Raw genomic sequence first — 14,155 nt, forward strand, 5'->3', positions numbered from 1 at the left:
AGACATACGTAGTATGAAACAAGATTAAGCACAGGAGGCCACTTCTAGCTAGATAGAAAAAGTACAGGACAGAACGCTGTGCGGTCAGTAATAAAAACTAGAAAAAGTCCACCGCAGAGGAATGCAAAAATCTCCACACCTAACTAAAGGTGTGGAGAGCAAACTCTGCTGCCCAGAGCTTCCAGCCTAGCTGAATAAATCCATATTGATAAGCTGGACAAATGAACAAAACATAGAAAGTGCTGAACAACAAGTCCACAACAAGTGAACTGCAAAAGGAAAAGCAAGGACTTAGCTTTTGCTGAACTGATCAGAGTGTCAGGAAAATCCTAAGAGCAATAACTCCAGGCAGGAACAATTGACAACTGGCATTGAATGAGGGATAAGGCCAGACTAATATAGCCGAGCCAGAAAGACGATCAGTGAAAACAGCTGCTGAAGCTAAATCCAAGAAGCAGCCATACCACTCAAAACCACAGGAGGGAGCCCAAGAGCAGAACTCACAAAAATGCTACTTACAACCACCGGAGGGAGCCCAAGAGCGGAATTCACAACAGTTGTCCTCATATGAACTCGAGCCTGGGAGCTTTCTAGGAAAGTTCCCACGATCTAGGGACAACCAGCAGAGGGCGCCTCACCGCAAATGAAGGTAAATATAGGTCATTGACCTACTTTACCTTCATTCTCCGGGGTTTTGCAGCAAGGAGCAGCGCTGCATTAGCAGAGCTCCTTGCTGCAAAATATTTTAACCCCTTCAGATGGATGTACATCGTGGGACGTTACAGATCTTCGGAAGGTAAGGATATTGTTGGTTTATTATTTTTTTTTGTTACAGATCGAGGGTCTTCAGTGAGTGTATTGAGCGTAGAATAAAATATTACAACAACCTTTGTGATTTTTTCATTAAAATACTTTTTAATAATGTGTTTGTGTATTTTTTAACCCTTTACTACTATTGGATTAATAATGGATAGGTGTCATAATTGACGCCTCTCCATTATTAATCTGGCTTAATGTCACCTTACAATAGCAAGGTGACATTAACCCTTCATTACCCCATATCCCACCGCTACATGGGAATGGGAAGAGAGTGGCCAAGTGCCAGAATAGGCGCATCTTCCAGATGTGCCTTTTCTGGGGTGGCTGGGGGCAGATGTTTTTAGCCAGGGGGGGCCAATAACCGTGGACCCTCTCCAGGCTATTAATATCTGCCCTCAGGCACTGGCTTTACTATTCTGGCGGAGAAAATTGCGCGGGAGCCCACGCCAATTTTTTCCGCCATTTAACCGTTTAATTTAGTAGATAGAACGACCAAATTTTGCATATACACACTACTAACATTAGTAGTGTGGAATATGTAAAAAAAAATGGTGATATGAGATGGTTTACTGTATGTAACCAGGTCTCATATCATGTCGGGTTTAGGAAGGAGAAAGCAAAAGCCGGTAATTGAATTACCGGCTTTAAAGCTATCTAGCGCTGTATAAAGTAATAATATATATACATATATGTGTCTACCGACATACATATATATATATATATATATATATATATATATATATATACAGTATATATGTTTTTTTTTTTTTTCTTTTACACATGGATCCCTTGTATAGCCGTATGTCGGTTTTGCAAGCCTGCGAGAAAAACACGCAGTACGGCTGCCATACGGATTACATACGGAGGATGCCATGCGCAAAAAACGCTGAAACACCCTGCCTACGGAGGAGCTACGGACCACTATTTTGGGGAATTTTCGGCATATTACGGCCGTAATATACGGACCGTATTGTCTTACGCCGAGTGTGACTCCAGCCTAAGGCATTTGTAATGAAGACTGCTTACAAAATTGCTTAATTTTTTTTTTTGTATGCTAATGCACTGGAGCAATTAAAAAATAAATAAATACAAAATATTTTTTAAAGTTTTCACACCCCTTTAAGTTTGCAAATTTTTTTTTTTTTAACGTTACTGTTCTTACGGGATACGATGACGTCGCTCTGGACGGTGGCGTTGTACTTTTTCCACTGTAGGTCACAATGAGGAGATCTTGGCGCGGCGCACCATTCCACGACATGTCCGTGAGCGCCGGGCATCTTTCGCCATTTTACAATAACGCCTCCATCTCTGCCGGACGTTCTTTCAGTAATTATTAAATTAGAGCCTAAATTATTACAGGAGGACACATGTGATTAGTAATGTAACCCCAAAACTCGTGTAAAAGTAATAGATGAGAAAATTCCAGTAATCTGACAATCTCCTCGGATGAAGTGCCGGATTATCGGAATTTTATCAAAAAACTGTAGTGGGTCACGTAATAATGAATACTACACAATAATGATAATTCTAAGTATTCTCTCTCGCACCAATCCCTCCAGCGTCCCCTATACCTTTTGCAGTGTTTGCTGGGACCCTCAGCTCCGCAGGTGTTGATCCTCCAGCACTATTGTGTGCCGTGATGCTGATCGTATACACTTGTCTCCCTATGGATATTTGGGTGCTGTTCACACCTGAGACGCTGATCTCCTTTTCTGTCGGAGCGCCCTCTAGCGGCCGCACTTTTATATGATAGTGAGAGATATTTCCATTGGCTTTGAATATCGATGAAGGCTTCAAAATAATTGTAAAGAAATAAGTTTAAAAGTCTGAAGAAAGTATCCAAACATAACATCAATTAAATGGGTTGGTGGTCATAATTGTGTGATCGGTACGGGGTGCGACACTCGGTACCCCGCTGGTCTGCACAGAACAGCTCCGTCGATGAAATGGTGGCCATGGCGGGTACTACACCTCTAATCCCTATTGATTTGAATAGGGGACGGATGTGCAGTACCCATCAGTGACCACTATACAGTCGATGGAGCTGTGCTGTGCAGTTTCGGCCGCCGACACTGGGAAAAGCTAAACAGCAGGAGTGCCGAGTATCCTAAGGATAGGCCATCATCATTGTTAAAGTCCCGGACAATCCCTTTAAAAGTACATCCAATGTCTTGCCCTCTTCTGCGCATGCGCCGGTCCTGGTGTTGCTTATGGTTCAATGGCTTCATTATTTGCCCTGCAACGTCTATGTAAAACGGAGCGGATGTTGCAGCAGCGAGTGATAAAGCCATTGACCCAGAAATGATGCCAAGACCGGCGCATGCGCAGAAGAAAGTTGAAAAGCAAAATATAGCTTTGGTACATGCACAGTTTACTAGAAATTTTGAGATCGGTATGGAGGGCAAAGAAAGCAAGAAAAGTGAACAATTATTATCTAACCTGTAAGACGGACATCGATAGGGCCTGGTGGTCAACAGTAAACTCCGCCGTAGTGACCAATGCCAGGCAGCTGCTGCCGAGCCAAATAAAATCATGGTGCAATGCAGTGTGCCCAGGTTATTAAGGGAATGGGTGGACCCCAAAACCAAGACAGGTGGTCAAACTTGGGGTTGTTCAGTAAAACAGCCAATAATCTTTTCACCTGTACGCCTGCAATGATGGCAAGGGGCATCTACTACATCCAAGGAAAGGGATTCTTTACTGTAAAAGCAGTGAAACTATAGAGCCCATACTCACTTTCCAGTGGAGGATAACAATCCTTTTATCATCATCATCCTCCTCCATAACAGATCTCCAAACATCCAGAGCTCCCGTAGGGGCTAAAATTAATGTCCAAGAAATAGTAGATTATTAAAATGTGATACTTTTTCTACCTGTTTGTGTGTATAACTACAGCTAAACCAAATGCTACGGGCCTCAGGGTCTAAGGGGGCCACACAGGAAGAGCACAGCCATAGAAGTAACTTATAGAATGCTTTCTGCCTGGATCCATCACTAGGAGGCGCTCCGTACACACAGCTTCATACAGAGAGTAGTGAGTCCACCCTACTGTGTATACACAGTATATAAAACTCATGTAAAGAGAGTGTTTGTCTCTCTTAGTGCAGTTTACCTAAGAGCTGTGCTGTACAGACTGGGACAGAATGAGCAGAGACATATCATTGTTAATAACAGCTCTATTGTCCTGCTGGATAATTTACCTATCAGCTGTGCTGTACAGACTGGAACATATGAGCAGAGACATCTTATTGTTAATAACAGCTTTATTGTACTGCTGGATAGTTTACCTATCAGCTGTACTGTACAGACTGGGACATGATGAGCAGAGACATCTTATCATTGTTAATAACAGCTCTATTGTTCTGCCGCATAGTTTACCTATCGGCTGTGCTGTACAGACTGGGATATAATGAGCAGAGACATCTCATTGTTAATAACAGCTCTGTTGTCCTGCATAGTTTACCTATTAGTTGTGCAGTACAGACTGGAACATGATGTGAAGAGGCATCTTATCATTGTTAATAACAGCTCTAGTGTCCTGCATAGTTTACCTATCACCTGTGCTGTACAGACTGGATGGAACATGATGAGTAGAGGCATCTCATCATTGTTTAGAACAGCACTGTTGTCCTGCTGCATAGCTTCCCTATCAGCTGTGCTGTACAGACTGGAACATGATGTGAAGAGGCATCTCATCATTGTTAATAACAGCTCTAGTGTCATGCTGGACGTCTAGATAAGGCAGGATAGTAACACTATATACACAGGGATGGCTCTGTATGCAGCTCAGTGTCACTCCCCGTTACTGTATCGAGTCTACGGACACTTCTGATCACGGACTCCTTTTTATTGTAAAGCACACGTATCACAGGAAAGCTTCCAATATAGCTGTCCTCAGGAACTTCATTTTTCTTGAAAAAACAAAAAAAGCTCTTACTTTTCTAGTAAACGTAGTACCTACCATCTTCCCGGGTCTTGACTGCCAGATGACTCCAGCTGCTCCATCCTGCCAGTGATGACTCCGCCATACAGCGCACCCTCAGGTCATAGTTTGTATCCGGCTGTAACCCGCCCAGGATGACTTTGTATATCTCTGTTGGACCTTTTCCTCTACTTGTCACGTTGACCTAATTAATTGGATTGAGAAAAAAAAAATATTCAAAATCTCTGGGTTCCGACATTCCATAGAATACAGTCCCACTCGGAGACCTGCCGGTGGCCCTAAATCTTCCAGGATTGTTCTGATGTTTCAGATACAATGCCAGAAAATGAGAAGAAGCTGTTCCTGCCTCCAAAAAGGCTCCAATTTACATAAAACCAAAGTAAGTTTCTCTTTCCAGCCTGTGAGCTTTGTAAAAGAATGGTTTGTGGTGTTCCTCGGGGGCGGGACTTAAATATTTCTAATGTACTACAGTCATGTTAGTAGGTATACATAGCTGACGCTCAACAAGCAGAAGTCATCTCTTACCCTGTATGTATGCATCATGGGGCTCTTTACAACCTATATCAACATGATTAATACAGATGGTTTTTTTTATTTGTATTAATGTTGTATTATAATGACTCCCAACCAGTCATCTGGGCGGAGCCTTTCCTCTGACATTTTGCCTAGTTTAATCCTCCTGCTGAGCTGAGTGCAATTGTCTTTGGTGCTGAGTGTAGGGCAGGTGCCAGAAATCAGAGGGTGGAGCAGGAAGTAATACTGGTTGGCTATTTATACAAATGGCTCCGCCCAGATGACTGTTTCTGGGCTTTTATATATTATAGCATGGAGGGGCAGAGGCGGCAGTTGCATTAGGACCCTGGAACTCAACGGGGCAGCTAACGATTTTGGAATATTCATGCTCCAGTCCTCACTTACCAGGTCCTTCACCTGACACCGGATCTGCAGGGCGGTGTAATCTGCTCGCAGGGACCAGGACAATAAGATCACACAAGCGTTCTGGTGAGTTGCTCTTAAATTGGAAGGAGGAAAGAGCAGAACTGGGAAAAGTAAGAAGAGTTACATAAAACTCTGTAACAATCCGGAAAAGAGCGAAGAAGAGTGAAACACTGTAGACACGATTCAGGACTTGGGATAAGGTGTTATCTGAGCATGCTCGGCTGCTAACCAAGTGTTTTCGGCATGCTTGAATAATACGTTCGAGTCCCCGCGGCTGCATGTCTCGCGCAACACGTGCAGGGATTGCGGGGTGTCAAACATATTTTTTGAGGATGCCGAAAACACTCGGTTAGCACCCGAGCATGCTCAGATAACACCTTATTCGAACATGTGCGTTCATCAATATTCATGTGACCACTGAAGTTTTACATCTATTTTTTTTAATTTACCAAGTTTTTTTTTTAAAGAAAGATGGCTTCGACAACGATCATTCGACAACAGTCGCATCCATTTATGGCAGATTATTAGACATGGAATATTAATTTGCAGCTATTTATTGTGTTTACTTGTATAAATTCTACAGCTCATTATTAACCGTCGGATTTATGTTATTGCTCTGTGATACGCTGCATCCACCCGGGTGCACAGATAAGTCGTACCTCTCTGGTGTAGACGCACCATGGAGTCGATGCTCCTCTCTCCTAGGAGGTTTTTAGCCGTCATGGTAAAGTTATACACCGGCTGATCCTCCTGAATCGGCAAAACACACTGATCTCTTTCGCAGGAATAGGATTTCATAGAAAACCTTTAAAAAAAAAAAAAAAAGTTATGAAATATAAATGTAGATATAATACGATAAGGAGTAGAAAGGTAGGAGGGAGAGGAGGGGGATGCAGCTGCAGTGTGCAATGAGAGGGATCACATTACAGTCTGTGCATGAGACTGCAGGGGTGGGAGCAGCAGGGGGAGACATCTGATTGGTCACAGCTCTGACATCACACCAGGAGGAACCCACCTGTTCTTAAAGGGGCTGCGCCATCTGGACAATCGCTCCAAATAAAGCTCCATGCAGTATTATTAAACAGTTACTCCCAAGAAACAAGTTACCTCAGTGTAGGGGGTAAGAAACTGATTGCTGTGGGATCAACTGCTGGGACCCCTAGCAATCCCCAGATCAGATCCCTGAACCCCCAAAAAAGTGACCTCTGCAGCCCCTTCATGAATGTAGCAGAGGTGGCCATGCTCAGCTTCTACTCCATTCAAGATGCGACTGCAGAGCCTCAAGATTGAGAAAGTGGAGAGGTCATAGCAGTCCGGCTCCCAGAGATCTGCAACGTATCAGTATAGGGGATAACTTATTATTATTATTGTTTGAATAACGCTTTAGTGATTTTGCACACTTCCACATTTAGCCACTAGAGGGTAGCACAAAGCCAGAAATTATGTGATCATAAAAGAAACAACTTCTTAAAGGGGATCTGTCAGCAGGTTTTTGTTACTTAATCCGACAGCAACATAAAATAGGGAAAGAAAGCCCGATTCCAGGGATGTTCCACTTATTGCCCTGAGTTCTATAGTTTTAATACAATCAGTGTTTTATCAACAGGAGATTATCACTGCAGGACTAGGTGTCACTTGCTGGCTAGTCAGGCTAATCTGTGTAACCCCCGCCCACAACACTGATTGGCAGTTGATGCAGGAAGCTGCCAATCAGTGGTGTGGGCGGGGTTATACACTGCTACATATACTTTGTCTACTAAACAGGGACTCTAAGTCATACATCCCTAAAATCAGGGTCTCAGCCCCTACATCGTGCTGCGCTCAGATTAAATAACAAAAGCCTGCAGACAGATTCCCTTTAACCCCTTCGCGACAGAGGAAACAGGCAGAAGCCCCACTATCTATAGGACAAGTGATCAGAAGATCGAAGCGTCAGGTCTCCTAGGGAGACTATTAAAGCAAGTAAAAAAATGTTTTTAAAAACATTTAAAAAAAAATAAAGGTTCAGATCACCCCCCCTTTTGCCCCATTCAAAATAAAACAATAAAACAAAATCAAAATACACATATTTGATATCACCGCGTTCAGAATCGCCCGATCTATCAATATATAACAAGAATTAATCCGATCGGTAAACAGCGTAACAAGAAAAAAAAAATGGAAACTCCAGAATCATAGTTTTTGGGTCACCGCAACAATATTTTTGACAATTTTACCGTTTTCCAGTACATTATATAGTAAAATCAATAGTGTCATTCAAAAGTACAACTCTTCCCACAACAAATAAGCTGTGACACGGGCATAGTGACAGAAAAATAAAATAGTTCTGACTCTGGGATGAAGGGGAGCAAAAAATTAAAATGAAAAAACTGAAAATGGTCCGTGGTTGAAGGGGTTAAGGACAAAATTTAAAAAAAAAAAAATTCCTTAGCCTTTTCATTGCTGTATTTTAAAAGCCATAATATTTTCATTTTTATACCCATATGAGGGTGTGTTTTTTATTTTTTTTGCAGGACAGGTTTTTTTCATTTGCACCACATTAAGGTGAGTATGGAGCTCCCCCTAGTGGTGGCTGTAGACAGGATCTTATCATGTATCTCTGTATACAGGGAGCTCCTCCTAGTGGTGGCTGCAGAGAGGATCTTATCATGTATCTCTGTATACAGGGAGCTCCCCCTAGTGGTGGCTGCAGACAGGATCTTATCATGTATCTCTGTATACAGGGAGCTCCCCCTAGTGGTGGTTGTAGACAGGATCTTATCATGTATCTCTGTATAGAGGGAGCTCCCCCTAGTGGTGACTGCAGACAGGATCTTATCATGTATCTCTGTATACAGGGAGCTCCCCCTAGTGGTGGCTGCAGACAGGATCTTATCATGTATCTCTGTATACAGGGAGCTCCCCCTAGTGGTGGTTGTAGACAGGATCTTATCATGTATCTCTGTATAGAGGGAGCTCCCCCTAGTGGTGACTGCAGACAGGATCTTATCATGTATCTCTGTATACAGGGAGCTCCCCCTAGTGGTGGCTGTAGACAGGATCTTATCATGTATCTCGGTATACAGGGAGCTCCTCCTAGTGGTGGCTGCAGACAGGATCTTATCATGTATCTCTGTATACAGGGAGCTCCCCCTAGTGGTGGCTGCAGACAGGATCTCATCATGTATCTCTGTATACAGGGAGCTCCCCCTAGTGGTGGCTGTAGACAGGATCTTATCATGTATCTCTGTATACAGGGAGCTCCTCCTAGTGGTGGCTGCAGACAGGATCTTATCATGTATCTCTGTATACAGGGAGCTCCCCCTAGTGGTGGCTGCAGACAGGATCTTATCATGTATCTCTGTATACAAGGAGCTCCCCCTAGTGGTGACTGCAGACAGAATCTTATCATGTCCTCTGTATACAGGGAGCTCCCCCTAGTGGTGACTGCAGACAGGATCTTATCATGTATCTCTGTATACAGGGAGCTCCCCCTAGTGGTGGCTGCAGACAGGATCTTATCATGTATCTCTGTATACAGGGAACTCCCCCTAGTGGTGGCTGCAGACAGGATCTTATCATGTATCTCTGTATACAAGGAGCTCCCCCTAGTGGTGGCTGCAGACAGGATCTTATCATGTATCTCTATATACAGGGAACTCCCCCTAGTGGTGGCTGCAGACAGGATCTTATCATGTATCTCTGTATACAAGGAGCTCCCCCTAGTGGTGACTGCAGACAGGGTCTTATCATGTATCTCTGTATACAGGGAACTCCCCCTAGTGGTGGCTGCAGACAGGATCTTATCATGTATCTCTGTATACAGGGAACTCCCCCTAGTGGTGGCTGCAGACAGGATCTTATCATGTATCTCTGTATACAAGGAGCTCCCCCTAGTGGTGACTGCAGACAGGGTCTTATCATGTATCTCTGTATACAGGGAACTCCCCCTAGTGGTGGCTGCAGACAGGATCTTATCATGTATCTCTGTATACAGGGAACTCCCCCTAGTGGTGGCTGCAGACAGGATCTTATCATGTATCTCTGTATACAGGGAGCTCCCCCTAGTGGTGGCTGCAGACAGGATCTTATCATGTATCTCTGTATACAAGGAGCTCCCCCTAGTGGTGACTGCAGACAGGGTCTCATCATGTATCTCTGTATACAGGGAGCTCCCCCTAGTGGTGGCTGCAGACAGGATCTTATCATGTATCTCTGTATACAGGGAGCTCCCCCTAGTGGTGGCTGCAGACAGGATCTTATCATGTATCTCTGTATACAGGGAACTCCCCCTAGTGGTGGCTGCAGACAGGATCTTATCATGTATCTCTGTATACAAGGAGCTCCCCCTAGTGGTGACTGCAGACAGGGTCTTATGTATCTCTGTATACAGGGAGCTCCCCCTAGTGGTGGCTGCAGACAGGATCTTATCATGTATCTCTGTATACAGGGAACTCCCCCTAGTGGTGGCTGCAGACAGGATCTTATCATGTATCTCTGTATACAAGGAGCTCCCCCTAGTGGTGACTGCAGACAGGGTCTTATGTATCTCTGTATACAGGGAGCTCCCCCTAGTGGTGGCTGCAGACAGGATCTTATCATGTATCTCTGTATACAGGGAGCTCCCCCTAGTGGTGGCTGCAGACAGGATCCTATCATGTATCTCTGTATACAGGGAGCTCCCCCTAGTGGTGGCTGCAGACAGGATCTTATCATGTATCTCTGTATACAGGGAGCTCCCCCTAGTGGTGGCTGCAGACAGAATCTCATCATGTATCTCTGTATACAGGGAACTCCCCCTAGTGGTGGCTGCAGACAAGATCTTATCATGTATCTCTGTATACAAGGAGCTCCCCCTAGTGGTGACTGCAGACAGGATCTTATCATGTATCTCTGTATACAGGGAGCTCCCCCTAGTGGTGGGTGCAGACAGGATCTTATCATGTATCTCTGTATACAGGGAGCTCCCCCTAGTGGTGGGTGCAGACAGGATCTTATCATGTATCTCTGTATACACGGAGCTCCCCCTAGTGGTGACTGCAGACAGGATCTTATCATGTATCTCTGTATACAGGGAGCTCCCCCTAGTGGTGACTGCAGACAGGATCTTATCATGTATCTCTGTATACAGGGAGCTCCCCCTAGTGGTGGCTGCAGACAGAATATCATCATGTATCTCTGTATACAGGGAACTCCCCCTAGTGGTGGCTGCAGACAGGATCTTATCATGTATCTCTGTATACAAGGAGCTCCCCCTAGTGGTGACTGCAGACAGGATCTTATGTATCTCTGTATACAGGGAGCTCCCCCTAGTGGTGGCTGCAGACAGGATCTTATCATGTATCTCTGTATACAGGGAGCTCCCCCTAGTGGTGGGTGCAGACAGGATCTTATCATGTATCTCTGTATACACGGAGCTCCCCCTAGTGGTGACTGCAGACAGGATCTTATCATGTATCTCTGTATACAGGGAGCTCCCCCTAGTGGTGACTGCAGACAGGATCTTATCATGTATCTCTGTATACAGGGAGCTCCCCCTAGTGGTGGCTGCAGACAGAATATCATCATGTATCTCTGTATACAGGGAACTCCCCCTAGTGGTGGCTGCAGACAGGATCTTATCATGTATCTCTGTATACAAGGAGCTCCCCCTAGTGGTGACTGCAGACAGGATCTTATGTATCTCTGTATACAGGGAGCTCCCCCTAGTGGTGGCTGCAGACAGGATCTTATCATGTATCTCTGTATACAGGGAGCTCCCCCTAGTGGTGACTGCAGACAGGATCTTATCATGTATCTCTGTATACAGGGAGCTCCCCCTAGTGGTGACTGCAGACAGGATCTTATCATGTATCTCTGTATACAGGGAGCTCCCCGTAGTGGTGGCTGCAGACAGGATCTTATCATGTATCTCTGTATACAGGGAGCTCCCCCTAGTGGTGACTGCAGACAGGATCTTATCATGTATCTCTGTATACAGGGAGCTCCCCCTAGTGGTGGCTGCAGACAGGATCTTATCATGTATCTCTGTATACAGGGAGCTCCCCCTAGTGGTGGCTGCAGACAGGATCTTATCATGTATCTCTGTATACAGGGAGCTCCCCCTAGTGGTGGCTGCAGACAGAAAATTATCATGTATCTCTGTATACAGGGAGCTCCCCCTAGTGGTGACTGCAGACAGGATCTTATCATGTATCTCTGTATACAGGGAGCTCCCCCTAGTGGTGGCTGTAGACAGGATCTTATGTATCTCTGTATACAGGGAGCTCCCCCTAGTGGTGGCTGCAGACAGAATATTATCATGTATCTCTGTGTACAGGGAGCTCCCCCTAGTGGTGACTGCAGACAGTATCTTATCATGTATCTCTGTATACAGGGAGCTCCCCCTAGTGGTGACTGCAGACAGTATCTTATCATGTATCTCTGTATACAGGGAGTTCCCCCAAGTGGTGACTGCAGACAGGATCTTATCATGTATCTCTGTATGCAGGGAGCTCCCCCTAGTGGTGACTGCAGACAGGATCTTATCATGTATCTCTGTATACAGGGAGCTCCCCCTAGTGGTGGCTGCAGACAGGATCTTATCATGTATCTCTGTATACAGGGAGCTCCCCCTAGTGGTGACTGCAGACAGGATCTTATCATGTATCTCTGTATACAGGGAGCTCCCCCTAGTGGTGACTGCAGACAGTATCTTATCATGTATCTCTGTATACAGGGAGCTCCCCCTAGTGGTGGCTGCAGACAGGATCTTATCATGTATCTCTGTATACAGGGAGCTGCCCCTAGTGGTGGCTGCAGACAGGATCTTATCATGTATCTCTGTATACAGGGAGCTCCCCCTAGTGGTGGCTGCAGACAGAATCTTATCATGTATCTCTGTATACAGGGAGCTCCCCCTAGTTGTGGCTGCAGACAGGATCTTATCATGTATCTCTGTATACAGGGAGCTCCCCCTAGTGGTGACTGCAGACAGGATCTTATCATGTATCTCTGTATACAGGGAGCTCCCCCTAGTGGTGGCTGCAGACAGGATCTTATCATGTATCTCTGTATACAGGGAGCTCCCCCTAGTGGTGGCTGCAGACAGGATCTTATCATGTATCTCTGTATACAGGGAGCTCCCCCTAGTGTTGGCTGCAGACAGAATCTTATCATGTATCTCTGTATACAGGGAGTTCCCCCTAGTGGTGGCTGCAGACAGGATCTTATCATGTATCTCTGTATACAGGGAGCTCCCCCTAGTGGTGGCTGCAGACAGGATCTTATCATGTATCTCTGTATACAGGGAGCTCCCCCTAGTGGTGGCTGCAGACAGAATATTATCATGTATCTCTGTATACAGGGAGCTCCCCCTAGTGGTGACTGCAGACAGGATCTTATCATGTATCTCTGTATACAGGGAGCTCCCCCTAGTGGTGGCTGCAGACAGAATATTATCATGTATCTCTGTATACAGGGAGCTCCCCCTAGTGGTGACTGCAGACAGGATCTTATCATGTATCTCTGTATACAGGGAGCTCCCCCTAGTGGTGACTGCAGACAGGATCTTATCATGTATCTCTGTATACAGGGAGCTCCCCCTAGTGGTGGCTGTAGATAGGATCTTATGTATCTCTGTATACAGGGAGCTCCCCCTAGTGGTGGCTGCAGACAGAATATTATCATGTATCTCTGTGTACAGGGAGCTCCCCCTAGTGGTGGCTGCAGACAGGATCTTATCATGTATCTCTGTATACAGGGAGCTCCCCCTAGTGGTGACTGCAGACAGGATCTTATCATGTATCTCTGTATACAGGGAGCTCCCCCTAGTGGTGACTGCAGACAGGATCTTATCATGTATCTCTGTATACAGGGAGCTCCCCCTAGTGGTGGCTGCAGACAGGATCTTATCATGTATCTCTGTATACAGGGAGCTCCCCCTAGTGGTGACTGCAGACAGGATCTTATCATGTATCTCTGTATACAGGGAGCTCCCCCTAGTGGTGACTGCAGACAGGATCTTATCATGTATCTCTGTATACAGGGAGCTCCCCCTAGTGGTGGCTGCAGACAGGATCTTATCATGTATCTCTGTATACAGGGAGCTCCCCCTAGTGGTGACTGCAGACAGGATCTTATCATGTATCTCTGTATACAGGGAGCTCCCCCTAGTGGTGACTGCAGACAGGATCTTATCATGTATCTCTGTATACAGGGAGCTCCCCCTAGTGGTGACTGCAGACAGGATCTTATCATGTATCTCTGTATACAGGGAGCTCCCCCTAGTGGTGGCTGTAGACAGGATCTTATGTATCTCTGTATACAGGGAGCTCCCCCTAGTGGTGGCTGCAGACAGAATATTATCATGTATCTCTGTGTACAGGGAGCTCCCCCTAGTGGTGACTGCAGACAGTATCTTATCATGTATCTCTGTATACAGGGAGCTCCCCCTAGTGGTGACTGCAGACAGTATCTTATCATGTATCTCTGTAT

General features: G+C 45.4%; 1 protein-coding gene across 3 annotated transcripts in view; it reads right to left on the minus strand.

Annotated features, from left to right (window-relative positions):
* Nucleotides 1-14,155, minus strand: part of OSMR (oncostatin M receptor) — a 180,319-nt gene that overhangs the window by 21,152 nt on the left and 145,012 nt on the right. For all 3 annotated transcript variants that reach the window (XM_069745926.1, XM_069745927.1, XM_069745928.1), the window contains 6 exons: nucleotides 6,361-6,506; nucleotides 5,681-5,802; nucleotides 4,781-4,946; nucleotides 3,556-3,638; nucleotides 2,391-2,610; nucleotides 1,982-2,164 (listed from right to left, as the gene is read on the minus strand). In XM_069745926.1, coding sequence (XP_069602027.1) covers nucleotides 1,982-2,164; nucleotides 2,391-2,610; nucleotides 3,556-3,638; nucleotides 4,781-4,946; nucleotides 5,681-5,802; nucleotides 6,361-6,506 — 920 coding nt within the window. The remainder of the gene's footprint in view (nucleotides 1-1,981; nucleotides 2,165-2,390; nucleotides 2,611-3,555; nucleotides 3,639-4,780; nucleotides 4,947-5,680; nucleotides 5,803-6,360; nucleotides 6,507-14,155) is intronic.

The sequence above is a fragment of the Ranitomeya imitator genome, chromosome 1 (genome assembly GCF_032444005.1).
Source record: "Ranitomeya imitator isolate aRanImi1 chromosome 1, aRanImi1.pri, whole genome shotgun sequence".
NCBI classification, from domain to species: Eukaryota; Metazoa; Chordata; class Amphibia; order Anura; family Dendrobatidae; genus Ranitomeya; species Ranitomeya imitator.